The 16,789-nt window shown below is 33.9% G+C and overlaps 3 protein-coding genes across 5 annotated transcripts in view; all 3 read left to right on the top strand.

The window, feature by feature from the left end:
* The first annotated feature begins 471 nt into the window (after window positions 1-471).
* On the top strand, window positions 472-1,372 carry LOC105137817 (WUSCHEL-related homeobox 7). Its single transcript, XM_011043742.1, has 2 exons — window positions 472-976; window positions 1,067-1,372. The coding sequence occupies exons 1-2, from the start codon at window positions 637-639 to the stop codon at window positions 1,243-1,245; spliced, it is 519 nt and encodes a 172-aa protein (XP_011042044.1). The 5' UTR covers window positions 472-636; the 3' UTR covers window positions 1,246-1,372.
* Window positions 1,373-3,614: 2,242 nt separating this feature from the next.
* The window catches only part of LOC105137542 (26S proteasome non-ATPase regulatory subunit 7 homolog A), an 18,355-nt gene continuing 5,180 nt past the window's right edge, over window positions 3,615-16,789 (top strand). Inside the window, exons 1-11 of one of the 3 annotated variants that reach the window (XM_011043513.1) lie at window positions 3,615-3,934; window positions 4,787-4,879; window positions 4,968-5,049; window positions 5,278-5,374; window positions 5,502-5,577; window positions 5,871-5,929; window positions 6,103-6,225; window positions 6,865-6,922; window positions 7,005-7,090; window positions 7,904-7,980; window positions 8,098-8,236. In XM_011043513.1, the coding sequence (XP_011041815.1) occupies window positions 3,748-3,934; window positions 4,787-4,879; window positions 4,968-5,049; window positions 5,278-5,374; window positions 5,502-5,577; window positions 5,871-5,929; window positions 6,103-6,225; window positions 6,865-6,922; window positions 7,005-7,090; window positions 7,904-7,975 (933 nt within the window). In that variant the 5' untranslated portion in view covers window positions 3,615-3,747 and the 3' untranslated portion in view covers window positions 7,976-7,980; window positions 8,098-8,236. Of the gene's footprint in view, window positions 3,935-4,786; window positions 4,880-4,967; window positions 5,050-5,277; window positions 5,375-5,501; window positions 5,578-5,870; window positions 5,930-6,102; window positions 6,226-6,864; window positions 6,923-7,004; window positions 7,091-7,903; window positions 8,237-16,789 lie in introns of those variants that run through there. The other 2 variants (XM_011043436.1, XM_011043360.1) reach the window with 2 other exon arrangements.
* LOC105137744 (26S proteasome non-ATPase regulatory subunit 7 homolog A-like) overlaps window positions 13,369-16,789 on the top strand; it is an 8,432-nt gene continuing 5,011 nt past the window's right edge. The window contains exons 1-9 of the mRNA XM_011043627.1: window positions 13,369-13,697; window positions 14,294-14,386; window positions 14,473-14,554; window positions 14,770-14,866; window positions 14,995-15,070; window positions 15,357-15,415; window positions 15,494-15,616; window positions 16,555-16,612; window positions 16,691-16,776. Of these exons, the coding sequence (XP_011041929.1) occupies window positions 13,511-13,697; window positions 14,294-14,386; window positions 14,473-14,554; window positions 14,770-14,866; window positions 14,995-15,070; window positions 15,357-15,415; window positions 15,494-15,616; window positions 16,555-16,612; window positions 16,691-16,776 (861 nt within the window). The 5' untranslated portion in view covers window positions 13,369-13,510. The remainder of the gene's footprint in view (window positions 13,698-14,293; window positions 14,387-14,472; window positions 14,555-14,769; window positions 14,867-14,994; window positions 15,071-15,356; window positions 15,416-15,493; window positions 15,617-16,554; window positions 16,613-16,690; window positions 16,777-16,789) is intronic.

Raw genomic sequence — 16,789 nt, 5'->3', positions numbered from 1 at the left:
AGTTCTCATGTCCTGACGGGGTTGGATTGTTTACTAAAAACATGAAGAACACAACGTCACACAGAACTAAACCCTAGCTACATTATAAGCCACATGCAATAGCATCGGGTGCACGCTTTACTGAAAAACACAAACAATACCCTGTCTGTCTGTCTACGAAGATCAGCCTATCAAAGAAATAAAAGCATAGAAATAAGATTCACTGTCATTAATACTACAATATTATTATAATTTAGTGACTAGTAGTGATCAAACTTGTTGTTTGCTCGCCTACCAATACGTTGAACAGTGGCAGCTTTTGCGCATGTCTCTCTCTCTCTCTCTCTATATATATATGCACAAAAATCCTGGCACGATCAAATCCTTACAGATATTCAGCCTCAAACAATCCCTAAAATCAAAGCAGACTGAAATTAATAAACAAAAGTTCTGATTCTGCTATCCTTTGATCATCAATTCAATAAAACAAATGCTAAGTACAAAAAGAAAATAAAAAAAATAAAGTGTGTGTGTTATTGGGTAGTCTATTATAGATGCACACGGGATCTTGTCTTTTGAGTTCAGAAGCTCAAAAAGAAAGTTCTCTCACAGACTTGTATCAAAGTCGAAAGTACGCATCTGAAGCTAACAGAGACAATGGAAGAGAGAATGTCAGGCTTTTGTACCACAAAAGCAGGACGTGGTGGGAGCAGTGGCAATAACTATGCCTCAGGAACTAAATGCGGGCGTTGGAATCCTACTATCGAACAAGTTAAACTTCTAACTGACTTGTTCAGGTCTGGTGTTCGAACCCCAAGTACTGATGAGATCCAAAACATCTCCGCTCGGCTTAGTTTTTATGGCAAGATCGAGAGCAAGAACGTCTTCTACTGGTTTCAAAATCATAAAGCTAGGGAAAGACAGAAGAGGCGCAGAGTTTCTGTCGACGAGAAGGATGTCATGATTATTCGAGATGAAAAATTTTCTTCTGCCCGATGTAAATTAGCTCTGCATAAACCTTTACTCTTCTTATAAATAAACATGAAGTAAGTTGCATTAAATCTTTTCTTGTAATCTTCTTCTGCAGATTTTACAGAAATAAGTCCAGTGAACGAACGAGAACAAGTGATTGAGACTCTTCAACTTTTCCCTATAAAATCCTTTGATGAAGTGGAGTCAGAGAAGTTCAGGTTGCAGGCAAATGAATGCAATGAAGCTGCAGAAATGGATCGTCCACAACTAGATCTGCGGTTAAGCTTTCTGTAAAACAAGCTTCGAATCCATAAAAATCTCGAGGAATTTAGTCTTTGTACTAATGATTCGACGTATATTAGGTTCAGCATGTTTGGTAAAAAAATGGGGCAGCAAGTACTTGAAGTTGATGCTGTCTTTTTGATAGTTGCTCTTTAAATATTATAAATGCTTCAACATTCTCATCTGAATGCTCCTAATAACATTTTTTTTTTCCTTTCTCTGTGTTTACTCTGTTGGAGTAATTTACTTTTATTTATGCTTGGAAATCGGAATTAGGCTTCCCGTCACGAGAAATGCTTCCTCGAAGTGCATAAAAGACTGGTATAATTGGTTCATGCCTAGGGTTTGCTAACTTAAGTTTGAAATTCACGCAGCCGATCTCTTCACAGTCCTTGGTCAAGAAAGAACATGATACGGTCTGAATGGAGCAGCATTTAGAACGCAAATATGATTGTTGTTTACATTTATATGCATGGTGGAACCAAGCTCCAAGTCTTGTTCCATTTCATTTCTTTCTCTAGTTATCGTTGTGCCTATATATGATAAAAATTGTTCATCAAGTTTTTGATTAATAGATTGAGAAGAAATAATGGCATGCCTAACAAGAGGAGTAAGAGTTTTTGTTAATATAATATCGTTGTCTTTTCCTGGGAAAGTTGTTGCATTCCTTGAAGCAATATTGCTCATCTTTCTTCTGCCCTGAATAAATTAGTCGAAATGATAGCTAATTCAAAAATAGTGCTGAAAAGTCTGGTTTTGTTGGTTTTTTCTTTCATATATATTTTGCCAAAAGGATGAAAAAGTCGTACAAACATGCTTCGGCCTCTCTAATTTCTGGCCAAAGAGAGAAGGTTGTAAATATGTTTTTTCCTTCCCCCCTTCCGTCTCTGGTCTTAGCAAAGTCGCAACAAAATTCAATACATATGACATACATGCATTCTCATTCCTTCAGTTTTTTCTGATTACGACATATAGAGGTTCGAAATGTTAAACTAGAAGAATACAAATATCAATTTAGTTTTTTTTTTTTAAGTTGCATTTCAAGTTTTCTCCCAACTTATTCTTAAAATAATTTAACCGAGTTATTTGAGAATTTCTATAAATATATTTTATTTTTTTGTTATTTAATTGAATTTCAATATCTTTGTATTATTAAATATGAATTTATTTTAGATTAAATAATAAATATTTTTTAATAAAATAGATGTTGTGTGTGGTCCCGCAACATCTAATGCTAGAACCACCACATTAATTAAAAAAAAAATAGTTGGTTGTCTATTTAATTTAAATGTGTCTACTACTATTAATAACAGTAACATTATTGAACAAAAGAGAGAAGAGAAAAAGAAAAAAGAAAGGAAGAAGAAACAGTAAGGTAATTTATATTTTTTTCCTTGATTTCAAGTTTGTTCACCGTTAGATCGGGTTGAGATTTTAGCAGTAACTTTTAGACACGTAACTTTTTATTTTGAACGGTTAAATCAAAGATTGGTAATGTAAAAGCTAGCCGTTTTGACAAAAAATAAGGTTGTCAGTATGATGAGTTTTTCTCAAATACTTCTTCTTTAATTTTATTATATTTCAAGAATAAGTTATTTTTTATGATATGTATATTATAGCCCTTAGTTAAATCTAAAATGTTCTTGTGAACCCATTATTTATTGATAATAGAAGTTTTTAAGTGGACTACGGTCCCGTGGTTTTTTTCACATCGAGCTTTTCACGTAAAAATCTTGGTGTTGATTTGTGTGATTGTTGTTTTATATTTGTTGATTGTTTGATCTTAATTTTAATTGCACAAAGAAAAAAAGAAGGAGAACTTATAAATTATGAATTGATCCAGGTAGATTAATGTTTAATTATTTGTTTTTAATTTTTCCCACAACAAATAATAATTTAAAGATACTGAATCTTTATATAATTAACAAGGATACACTATCAATAATAATTCTTTTCAACATAATTTTTTTATTATTATTATACAAGGTATTTTTTCTTCAGACTTGAAGGTAATTTTTATGAATGAGTCTCGTATGAAAATAAGATGGGAGAGCACCGTGGTCCATGGGATCTCTAAAGGTCTTCCCTTCCCTAATCCCTCGGCACCATGAAAGACTGGCAGAGGAAGTCGATGCCGTGAAGCAAAAATGTTCACGACATATGCATCCAGACTAGATCCAAGAAGGCCGAAAGCCCATTTTAGGTCCAACATGTCTTAGGAAGGAACTTTTCTTAGGCCGAAAGGCCATTTTAGGTCCAACATGTCTTAGGAAGTAACATGGGTCATGTTATCAACCCGATTCTGTTTAATATTTCGTTGAGATAGAGAGCCCATCTAACGCCTAAGCCCGACCTTAGAACTGAAAAATAACCTCACCTTCCCCACCGCACCAAAGAGAAGAAAATAAAAAACAAAATCAACTTCACACCAGTTGGGAAAATAAACGATTTCCTAGCGAACAAGCATTGTCGAGTCGGCGTCGAGTCGTTCAGTTTCTAGGTAAGAAACTAAGAATGGATGTGATAAAAACGCAGCAGATATCGGCGAGACCAATCGAGAAAGTGATAGTGCACCCTCTAGTACTGCTCAGCATCGTTGATAACTACAACAGAGTAGCTAAGGACACCCGCAAACGTGTCGTTGGGGTCTTGCTTGGCTCCAGTTTCAAGGGCACCGTTGATGTAACTAACAGTTACGCAGGTGCAATTTCTCTTCAATTTTCGCTTCTCCCTTAGATCTGTTTTGTTTTGTCCTCTTTAGTTTTTATTTTAAATTCAGTCTGTAAGTTTTAGTTTTAATATGTTTGTTTTCATTTTCTTTTGTTATTTGCTATTTTGGATTATACTTGTATACGAGTAAAAGGAATTGAGAGTTAGAGGAAGCTTTATTTGATTCCAAATTATTAAAATAGAAATGGGTTTTGTTGATTCTGCATTTATATAATAATAATAATAGCTTTCATTTAGTGTATGATGTATAACAAATTGTTGAATTCGAAATCGGTTTTTCAAAATTCTTTTTTTTTTTAGTTGAGTTAATTATAACATATAGTTTTTTACTAGCTAATAATGTAGATGTTCAGCGCACTAATATAATAATAATAATAGCTTTCATTTAGTATATACTGTGTGACAAATTGTTGAAGTTGAAATCGGTTTTTCAAATTTCTTTTTTATTTTTTTAGTTCAGTTAGTTATAACATACAGTTTTTTACTAGCTAAGAATATAGATGTTCAGCGCACTGTTTAGTCTGCGTGGAGGACAATTATAAGAGGTGTAATGTTTTCTTGTTTAATGCATGGACCTGTGAACTTCAGAAGTGTCACAACTCTAACAATGATTGTCATGCTTGTTGAACTAGCATGTGCCAAATTAGACTCTTAATACCAAGTGTCAAGAGTTTGAGAAGTTATTGTCAAGCTATTGCTGTAGTCTCATTTTTCTTTTTGATAGCTATTTTTGTCTCCCTTGTTTTAATGTGTGTTAAGATTCTAGATTGCAAGCTCTGTTTGATTAAGTTAGTAGTGTATTGTTTGAATTGTATTTTCTCAGTGCCATTTGAAGAAGATGACAAGGACCCAAGCATCTGGTTTCTTGACCACAATTACCACGAATCAATGTTTTCCATGTTCAAAAGAATAAATGGTAATGCCTGCGAAAATTGTACCTTGCTTTGCATTCCTCTCTGGGGTGCTTTTGGTTTTATGAAATTGACAAATTAACCTTTTTTCAGCCAAGGAGCATGTCGTGGGGTGGTACAGCACTGGGCCAAAACTGAGGGAAAATGACCTGAAGATTCACGGATTATTTAACGAGTAAGAATACCAACCATGACTTTGAAGGTTATTTATCTTTTCAACCTGTGTGCTGAGAATCAATCATGATTAACTAGCTACGCATGAGTTTCAAAATCTGTGCACTCATCCCTTATGGAAATGGCCTGGTCTGACTCTCAGTGTCTTCCTCCTGTCAAATTGATACAGTATTTGAGACACATTTTTCTCCTTTCTCCTCTATTCATTGAGTTTAATCTGGCATTGCAGTTATGTTCCAAATCCTGTCTTGGTCATAATTGATGTCCAACCAGAAGAGTTGGGAATACCCACAAAAGCATACTATGCTGTTGAAGAGGTAAAAGAGGTAAGTACATCACTTAAATAACAGTGTAATGATTAATTGGCTTGATGTTTTGATTAAGTCGATCATCTATGTGTAATGCTGGATTCACAAATGTTAGGAACTTATAATGGTTGTTTGTTGCCTTCAGAATGCTACCCAGAAAAGTCAGAAGGTGTTTGTTCATGTGCCATCAGAAATTGCTGCCCATGATGTCGAGGAAATTGGTATGCCACCGACAGTCAGATTTCTTTGTTTCAAAAGTAAATTTGATTCATCTTGTGGATGCTTTTAGGGGAGTTTCAAGTTTCCTTAGCTGATATTCGATGGGATTGAGCTGCTTTTTTATGATTTTGCTTTTTTTCTTTCCCCTGACATGATTATAATCTAAACTTTTATCTGACAAGAATGAGTTGATTCTTGCCTTCTATTGTATGCACAAAAGTACACTTGTGGCAGTATAATGCAAACATTTGTATCTGGTTTTGAACTTTGAGTTCTTCTTTTTTAATTTTAACAGGTGTGGAACACTTATTGAGGGATGTGAAGGACACAACTATCAGTACTCTTGCAACTGAGGTCTTGTTACTTGACGGAGCTTGATTTATTCTGTTACTTTGTTTTGCTGTAGAAGGGACTCAGTTTTTTCCCGTCCGCCCCCCCTCCTGTCTTTGTAGGTTACTGGGAAACTCGCAGCTTTTTTGCTGTAGAAGGGACTCAGTTTTTTCCACATTTCCCCCCCGTCTTTGTAGGTTACTGGGAAACTCGCAGCTTTGAAAGGGTTGGATGCTCGACTAAAAGAAATACGTGGTTATCTTGACCTTGTCATCGAAGGAAAGCTCCCATTAAACCATGAGATTCTATACCATCTACAGGTTTAGTATGCATCTCTCATATTTTCTTTTTCTGGCCACTTGCTTAAGTGTTTCTGTTATTTTTTTTAGTCAAATGTGGACACTATCACTGTCCCCTTGAACCGTTCAAAATGGAATCATCTGAAGGAAAATGTTGCATGGATAGGAAACTTCTTTCCTCTTAGAAACCTGATTGATGTTGACTTAGCAGGAATTTGTTGGCATTAACTTGTTTATTCTAGCCTTCTGCTTTCACAGCTTGATTGTTGATGCTACTGTAGACACATTTAACTTAACTTAAATTTGAATTTAAAACCATCGCTGAAGTGCTGAATGGTTCTGTAAATTGAGTAGTTTTTTCTTTGCATGGTCTTGCAATGACCTGCTCAGGTCACCTTTCATGCTTAATGCTAGACCAAGTAAAATTGTGGACGTGGAGCATGGTCAATGGTTTTTCAACAAAATTATTTGTCCACTAAACCTACAATTCCCTGGTCCTCCCAGATGTTCAAAGCAAACTCTTCACAAATTCTACAGTGTTTAACTAATAACTATCAAACATACCCCTCACCCTGTTTTTATGATTGTTGGGCACTTTTTCAGTTTGCCAATCTTCCTTCAAATGTGTATTCATTTCAGTTCCCCTTTTACATTTTCTAGGATGTGTTCAACCTGCTTCCAAACCTTAACGTGGCAGACTTGATCAAGGCTTTTGCAGGTAAGGAATAAAAAAATGCAAAATTCTGTGTCTATTTTATAGTTTTTTGTTCACTGCTTTATTATATTTCCACTATGCACAGTGAAAACAAATGATATGATGTTGGTTATCTATCTCTCTTCACTCATCCGAAGTGTGATCGCTCTCCACAACTTAATCAGCAACAAGGTGAGATTATGTTTTTCTCTCGTTTCCTTTCTGACTCTTCACTCATGTTGCTCATTTTAGTGCCATTGAGCTTGTAAAACATCTAAATGTTGGTCCACTCCAGATTTTATCCAAATATAGCTGACTGGACTTGCAATTTATGATAACACAATGATGTTTTTTGTGGAAATGATGCCTGTCAAGATGTTCCCACATCATTGCTAGCAGATCCTGATAGCATTCCTAGTAGCCTTACAATTGATCAATGAAGACATCTTCAACCTTTTCTCTTATGAATTGGACATCTTGGACAGTTTTATTTAGTTACTGAATATCATGCATACCTCACATCTTCCACTCCTTCAACTTAAATCTGAATTTTAACCTTAGAAACTTTTGATGTTATAATGCGTGGGGTATAAATCCCTTCGCTTTCTCATACTATCCGTTCTCAATTTTGAAAAATAAATCTGAATTTTAACCTTAGAAACTTTTAATGTTATAATGTGTGGGGTATAAATCCCGTCACTTTCTCATATTATCCATTCTCAATTTTTAAAAAAGCTTCCCTTACAACAAAACCACCATAGTCATCATTACCATTTGCTTCCTCCATTGATTCTCTTTTCATTTGAGGCAAACCAGACCAAGTTTACTTCAGCCTATTGATGTATGTTTTTTAGAGCCTGTGGTACTGCCTTCCGGTGCTCTTACCCTAGACATGTAGCTCGTTAGCAATTTCACTTAGCCTGTTTCCTAAATTGGTGATGTGTATTACTGATCAATTAGTCATCCATAGTAATCATCTCACTCTCCTTGTTGGTCAAATTGCAGATGCTCAACAAAGAACATGAGAAAGCAGAAGACTCGAAGCCTATCGTTGTACCTTCTGTTGCTGGAAGCTAGATATGGTAATTTCCACAGCCTGGATTTTCTGTAGTTGCCTGTTCTCTAGAGATTAATTGCATTTACTTAATTTCTCTCTAGTTCCTCTAAGCCTCAGATAATCTTGTATTTTGTGGTGCAAGAAAGGGGGAGTCGCTAGGGGTTCTACTGGAAAATATCGCTCGCAGTTGTTTTCTTGTGATTGAAACACAGTATTAAAATTCATTTTGATGTCCTCAACAGTATTTGCAAAATTCTAACTTGATGATTGACAGATGCTCATTCTTTAGAACATCCTTGTCAATATGTGATGTTCATTTTGACCATCTAAGTGATGGGAAAACAATATGGAAATGCGCAGACACCTGCACTGAGTTGGGTACCCTATCTTTTTCGGGTACATGAATTGAAAAGGATGTTCTAAAAACTATGCAATGTCTTCATTTATATGCGAATGATTCGACACTGAATTTGTGCATGATTATGGGAATATAATAATCTAATGACGCATCTGCTTTATCAACAAGAAAATTCTAGGAGCATGACAATATCCAAACAAAATTACTAAATTAATCAGATAAACTGTTAAGATCCCAAGGATATTTCGGGATCATCAGATGCTGCATCTTTGTGATAACCCCTGGTTTGCCGTCTAAAAGCATCTGGTGAACTTAGCTCCTGCAAGCGACGCAGGCACATAATGAGCTTGCTTGAACAGAGAATGCCATGGAAATTCCTATACCTCTTTGTCGTGGTTTGTGGGACATGTTGGTGCAAGAGGCTCAATAGAGCTTCAACTCGTGGTCAATGGCGTTCGTGGGAACAAGAAGCATCAACACGTGTAGGTTAGCGGTTTGCGTTCCTTCTAGTGTATGCTAGCACTAGTGGCCCGGAAGGCCTGGGTGTCCTGCTGCTTAAAATTATCAGGGACATTTCGCTGGATTGATCATGTCAGGGTTGCTTGATCCCTTCACATTGCTAACGAAGGTACTAAAATGTTAGACTCGCACCTTACAGGTTACAATAAGTAACGGCACAGGCGATTCAGCAAAAGACTAGTCTTTTGAAAGATTCAGTGCCTTGGTTCTAATCAATCTTCTTTAGAGTAATCGGGCCGAGCTACCTGTTCAAACTCCGCATACATTATCGCCTCATCTATGTATCACGGTCCCCCTTCTCCTGAGGTCTCCCTATTCTGATCGGATTCCGTCAGCTGTTAGTATTCTATCTAGATCTTTTGAAATGTACAATATAAACCCAGATGAGGAATCATAGAAGTCGTGATTAGAGGACACTGAAGTTGAAATAAGAGTTCGAGAAGCAGCGGAGAAGTCCAGTATATACGCGGGACACCGCTGCAAATGTATCATTCCTCTTCTCCGCTGATAAAAAATCATCCATCCGTAGCCGTAGGCTACACTCAAAAAGCTCTCTCAGACGGGACAGGGAACCTAAACGCAAGTTCTTTTGGCTACTTTCGACCATCATCTCGCCAAACTTCCCAATAGTTTCGTCCTTGGGAACCTTCGGGTCACGTACGGAAGCCGGAGGACTGCTCTATATTCACCAAAAGGCAACAGATAGAAATCGCCATTAGTTATTAAACTCGGCCGGTGAATTGCTTATCCGGAGCCTAGCTAAAGCTTGGTTGTTTTTCAACTATTTTAGATATTGATTCAATTAAATTTGGATGACTCGGCTACGTAAACTTCAGGGATTTTTTATTTTTTAATATATTATTTTAGGATGTATCTAGATTAATTCAGTTTATTCACGGATTGACCAAGAAAACTTGCAACTTAAGCCCTGAACAGATCACACCATGCAGCCGTGACTGTAAAAATACCACTCATGCAAAAGCTATGGAGTTCATAATTTTTTTTTCTATCTAGATCTTTTGAAATGTACAATATAAACCCAGATGAGGAATCATAGAAGTCGTGATTAGAGGACACTGAAGTTGAAATAAGAGTTCGAGAAGCAGCGGAGAAGTCCAGTATCTACGCGGGACACCGCTGCAAATGTATCATTCCTCTTCTCCGCTGATAAAAAATCATCCATCCGTAGCCGTAGGCTACACTCAAAAAGCTCTCTCAGACGGGACAGGGAACCTAAACGCAAGTTCTTTTGGCTACTTTCGACCATCATCTCGCCAAACTTCCCAATAGTTTCGTCCTTGGGAACCTTCCGGTCACGTACGGAAGCCGGGGTACCGCTCTATATTCACCAAAAGGCAACAGATAGAAATCGCCATTAGTTATTAAACTCGGCCGGTGAATTGCTTATCCGGAGCCTAGCTAAAGCTTGGTTGTTTTTCAACTATTTTAGATATTGATTCAATTAAATTTGGATGACTCGGCTACGTAAACTTCAGGGATTTTTTATTTTTTAATATATTATTTTAGGATGTATCTAGATTAATTCAGTTTATTCACGGATTGACCAAGAAAACTTGCAACTTAAGCCCTGAACAGATCACACCATGCAGCCGTGACTGTAAAAATACCACTCATGCAAAAGCTATGGAGTTCATAATTTTTTTTCCTATGAAGCTCCATCGATGAAAAATAAAAGGTAACTAACATGATCAATTCCAAGTGGAGTGTGCCTTTACCAGGTTTTTTTTGGTATTGGAGTAAAAAAAAACATTCCAGCAATTTCTTCTCAAAGGATTTGGGCCTTTTCTTTAGGTACGATGAAAGAGTGGTATAGGAATTAGAAAGTACTGTATAGTAGAGCCGAGAACCAAATGTCCAAGATGCATGAAAGCGTAAAGCCCAGTAAAGGCCCAATTTTTCATCGGGGCCTTTTTGATACAACCCAATTACTTAACAATACGCTAAATTGGACTGTCCCTGTTCCGCCAAGTAACCCGACCTGCTGAAACGCATACCGTACTCCACAGTAAAACACTTTTTCTATGTTTTTTAATGTGGACTCTATAGTGTAGTATATACTGAAAAAACAGATGTACTTAACTTTTTTTTTTTTTTAATGAATAATTTTTAAATATTAAATTTTTTTATATTTAGTTATTACATGGATTCTGAATTTAATGGATTAATTTAGTTAATTTTAGGTTAATTATAATTTTTATTTTATTTTTAGTTATTAAACTTTCATTATACGAATCATAGGTTTAATGAGTTAGTCTAATTAATTTATATTTTTTTCTTCATTTGTCTTTTTATTTAGGTTTTTTTTAATTAAATTTTAAAAAAATTTAGTTTGTTAAAATTAATTTTTCTCTGTTTAATTATCAAATTTTCGTGGCACGGATCTCGAGCTTAACAAACTAACCCGGTTAATTTAAATATTTTTTTTCTTCGTTAGTTTTTTCTTCATGTAGATATTTTTTTCTTTGTCTTTTTTTTTATTCTTAATTAATCTTTTTAATTTAATTTATTTCATCAATATTATTATTTTTATTTAGTTATCATACCATCATGACATGAATCTCAAGTTTGACGGGTTAACATGATTTTGTTGATTAACATAGTTTACTCATATTTTTATTTTATTTTTCTATGTTAGTTTTTTCTTTTGGTTTCATCTTTTAATATTACAATTAACTATAACGAGACAGTATCAACCATTTACTATGAACTGCACGTTACAATACAGAGTGAAAAGAATGATTTTTTTTATGATTTTTCTTTGTTTTTAAAATTATTTTTTTGTTTAATTTAGTTTGTCAATACTAAGTTTTTTACAATTTAGTTATCAAATTTTAATGACAAGAATTTCAAGTTTAACAGGCTAACCCGGTTAATTCAGTTTTTTTTTAAAAAAATTTATACCTATAGTTTTTTTTTCTTGCTTTGATTTTTTAATTTTTTTTTTGTTTGTTGTAGTTCAATGATATTAATTTTTTTATATTTAGTTATCACATTCTTGTAACACAAATTTTAGGTTTGATGGGTTTACCAGGTTAATTCATTTTTTTTTCTTTTTTTCATTAGTTTTCTTCTTTCAATTTTATTTTTTAATATTGTAACTATAACTAAAATATATGAACCTTTTATTGTGAATTACACCGTGTAAATCCATAATGAAAGACAAATGCTTTTTAGTTATATATATATATATATATATATTTCTTTCTTTCTTTCTTTCTTTTTTCTTGTTTTTAAAAAAAAATTCTTATTTTTTTTGTTTAGTTTAGTTTTTTAATAATAATTTTTCTTATATTTAGTTATTACACTATCATTACACAGATCCTGAGTTTGATAAATTAACTTTATTTATCGGGTTAATATAGTTGATTCAGATTTTTTTTTATTAGTTTTTTTTTCTAATATCATCTTTTAAAATTGATTTGATTGAGAATTAAATTTCATGATTTATTTTATTTATTTTTCATTGAATTATTATATTCTCGTAAAAGGATTTTATTGTACCTCTCCCTGTAAAGCATTATTCACTTAAAACAATGCTTTGTTTTTTTCTCTTTTAATTAATTTTTTTATTTAGTTTATTTTTTAGAATTATTTTTTTCTATTTATTTATCATACTTTCATAACATGATATTGCAATCAAACCCACATTCAAAGCTTTTAATCTAATGTTGTAGCTAAATTTAAGATTCTTGGATCCGGCGTTGCGGCCAAATCCACTTAAATTTGGATAATACAAGTTTAATATTATTATTAATATTAAAAATATTATTATCTGTACTATAAATATTATTATTCTTATTACAATAAACAATGCTAATATAATAACTAATAAATTTAAAAAATATTATCTGTTATAGTTTTTTTTTCTTAATTTTTTTTAATTAGTTTTTTTTTAATTTCATTTATTAATATTATATTTTTCTATTTATTTATTATACTATCATGGCATAAATATAAGGTTTGATATATTAATCTGATTTGACAGATTAAACCAGTGATTCATATTTTTTTAAGTAATTTTTTCTTTTAATTTTATTATTTAATATGGATTTGATTAAAAATTAAATTTTATAATTTATTTTATTTACTGTTAATTAAATCATTATGATTTCATAAAAACATTTTGATATATCCCTCACTGCAAAGTATTATTAATTAGAATAATACTTTACTTTATTATTTTTTAAATTTTTTTTATTTTTTTTTATTTTATAATATTAAATATTTTTTTTAATCATCATATATTTATGATACGATATTATAGGTAAATTGATATTCAAGACTTTAGATATGATAATACAATAAACTCACTTAAATTTAAATTATATAAATTTAATATTATTACTAATATTATAAATATTATTTTCAAATGACACAATACAAATAACCATAATACTATTAAATATAACTCCATAAAAAAATCAACTACTTTTAAATCTCATTTTTTTAAAGATATTTTTTAATGAAAAAAAATTTACCGTAACACAGCGCAAGCTACATTTCTATTAATAAAACAAATCAACTTCAATTGCAATATATATAAAATAAAAATAAAACAAAGCTTTCCTAGCGAACAAGCAAGAACTTCGAAATTGAAATTCGGGAATAGAAGAGTGGTGTCTGAGTCTGAGTTGAGTCGTGTGATCTGGAGGTAAGAATGGATGTGATAAAAACGCAACAAATATCGGCGAGACCAATCGAGAAAGTGGTAGTGCACCCTCTAGTTCTACTCAGCATCGTCGATAACTACAACAGAGTAGCTAAGGATACCCGCAAACGTGTCGTTGGGGTCTTGCTTGGCTCCAGTTTTAAGGGCACCGTTGATGCCACTAACAGCTATGCAGGTTCAATTTATCTTGAACTTTTTGCTTCTCGTTTAGATCTGTTTCAAATTCAGTCTCGAAGTTACTGTTTGTTTTTTCTCCTAGTGTTGCGCTATTTTGAATTTTACTTATACGTAAGGAATTTATGGTCAGAGGAAGCTCTATTTACTGCCAGAGCATAAAAATAGAAATGGGTTTTGTTTGATTCTGCTTTTTCAGTGAACATTTTTTTATTCATATAATAATTCAGGTTATTATTATTATTATTATTTAAAGGACTCTTATCTATAACTTACAGGTTTTTACTAGCTAAGAATGTAGATATTTCTGCATAGTGTTTAGTCAGTGTGGAGGGTCTCGGTACGTATTTGGAATCGAGAGTGGTGTGATTTATTAACGTGGATTTCAGCAGCGTCCCAGTTCTAACTATGATTGTCATTCTTGTCGAACTAGCCATGTGCCAAATTGGATTTGAACACAAGTTTCAAGAGCTATTTTCTCATTTTTATTTTTTGTAGCTATTTTTGGCTCTCTTGTTTCAAAGGTTGTTAAGGTTCTACAATGGATTCTATGTCTGGCTAAGTTTATTGTGTGATGCTTGAATCATAATTTTTCAGTGCCATTTGAAGAAGATGACAAGGACCCAAGAATCTGGTTTCTTGACCACAATTACCACGAGTCAATGTTTTCCATGTTCAAAAGAATAAATGGTAATTCATGGGAACACGGTTCCTTAGTTTGCATTCCTTTCTATGGAGCTTTTGGTTTTATGAAATTGACAAATTACCTTTTTCAGCCAAAGAGCATGTCGTGGGGTGGTACAGCACTGGGCCAAAGCTGAGGGAAAATGACCTGGAGATTCACGGATTATTTAACGAGTAAGAATACCAACTGTGATTTTGAAGTTCTGTTGTGCGGAGAACCAATCATTATTAACTTGTGCCCAACTTTTAAAGTTTGTGTACTGATTGCTGATCGAAATTGACTGGTCTGGCTTTTATTGTATTATCTGCCTCCTCGAAAATTGAATCAGTACTCATGAAAGATTTTTCTCTTTTCTCCTCTATTCATCAAGTTTAATCTGGCATTGCAGTTATGTTCCAAACCCTGTCTTGGTCATAATTGATGTCCAACCGGAAGAGCTGGGAATACCCACAAAAGCATACTATGCTGTTGAAGAGGTAAAAGAGGTAAGTATACAACTTAAATAACACCCTGAAGATTTAATTGGTTAGATGTTCTGATTAAGTTGTTTATATACATGTAATGCTGTATTCACACATGTTAGGAACATATAATGACAGTGTGTTTGTTACAGAATGCTACCCAGAAGAGCCAGAAGGTGTTTGTGCATGTGCAATCAGAAATTGCTGCCCATGAAGTTGAGGAAATTGGTATGCCACTGACAGCCAGTTTTCTTTGTTTTAAAAATAAATTCAATTCATGCGGTGGGTGCTTTTAGGGGAGTTTCCTCAGCTGACATTCAACGGGGTTGAGCTGCTCTTTTATGATTTTGCTTTGTTTCCTCTTCCAACATGGTTATAATCTAATATTTATCCGAAAAGAATGAAGTTGAGTCTAGCCTTTGATTGTATGCATAAAAGTGGACACTTCTGGTGGAATAACACTATCATTTGAATCTGTTTTTGAACTTTGAATCTTCTGTGTCCACTTTAACAGGTGTAGAGCACTTATTGAGGGATGTGAAGGACACAACAATTAGTACTCTTGCAACAGAGGTCTTGGGTGCTTGATTTATCCTGTAATCTTCTTTGATTCTCTGTAGAAGAGACTCAGTGTTTTTGTTTTCCTTGCAGGTTACTGGGAAACTCGCAGCTCTGAAAGGGTTGGATGCTCGGTTAAAAGAGATACGTGGTTATCTTGACCTTGTCATTGAAGAAAAGCTCCCATTAAACCATGAAATTCTGTACCATCTACAGGTTCAGTTTGCACCTCCCAAATTCTGTACCATTGAAGAAAAGCTCCTATTGCATATGTGTTTCTGTTAATTGAGTCATGTCTGCATGAAGATAACAATCGAATCTGCAACCAAATTCATTAATTTAATTTCTGTGAAGAACTTGAACTTAATTTCAATTGAAGTTGACATGAACTATCATTAACTCTTTGAAATTTCACTGGTTTTGACTTTGATTATTCTGGATGGGATCTCTTCCTTGGCTGATGCAAATCATAGAAGAGAAATTTTTCACAAGAGTACATTTGTTTTCCAAGATAACTGTGCTTATGTTTATTTTGTCTGTCAGCCTCAGCTATCCACTTTTTTTTTTTGTGGAATTTGGATAAACATTTCTTTCCTCTTGAGCCGTTCATAATGGAATCATCTAAAGGAACGTATCGTTCTTATAGAAAACTCTGTGCCTCCTAGAAGCAGAGTAATGTGAACTTCTTAGGAATTCTTTGTTGTTAACTTTTTAATATGAAGTTGATCGTCTGCTTCCACTGCCTGATTCTGTGATGCTACTGTAGAAAGGTTTAAATTGATTTCCCTATTTTCCTTATCTTTGAATTTCAAACCATTGCCAAATATACTAATGGTGCTGTGAATGGAGTGGTTTTCTCTTAATTGTCTTTCAAGGACCTGCATGGGTCACAGTTTATGCTTAATGCTATCCCAAGTACAATTATGGACAAGGGGTATGGTCAATGGTTTTTAATCAAAATTGTTTGTCCATGGAACCTATTATCCCCTGGTCCTCCCATATGCTCAAAGCAAAGCCCTCACAAGCTCTAGACTGTTCAATGTATATCTATCACACACCCCCCTCCCTGCTTTTTTTGATATCTGGGCATCGTCTCAGTTTGCCAATCTTCCTGAAATGCATATTTATTTCAATTCCCCTTTTACATTGCCTAGGATGTGTTCAACCTGCTTCCGAACCTGAACGTGGCAGACTTGATCAAGGCTTTTGCGGGTAAAGAAATAAAAATTGCAAAATCCTGTCTTATTTATAGTTTTTTTGTTTACTGCTTTAAATTTCCACTATGTGCAGTGAAAACAAATGATATGATGTTGGTTATCTATCTTTCTTCCCTCATCCGAAGTGTAATTGCTCTCCACAACTTGATCAACAACAAGGTTAGATCATGTT

Source organism: Populus euphratica, unplaced genomic scaffold (genome assembly GCF_000495115.2).
Source record: "Populus euphratica unplaced genomic scaffold, PopEup_1.0 scaffold1.1, whole genome shotgun sequence".
Taxonomy (NCBI): Eukaryota; Viridiplantae; Streptophyta; class Magnoliopsida; order Malpighiales; family Salicaceae; genus Populus; species Populus euphratica.
The sequence above is the reverse complement of the archived record's forward strand: the minus strand, read 5'-3'. Positions and strand labels throughout refer to the sequence as shown.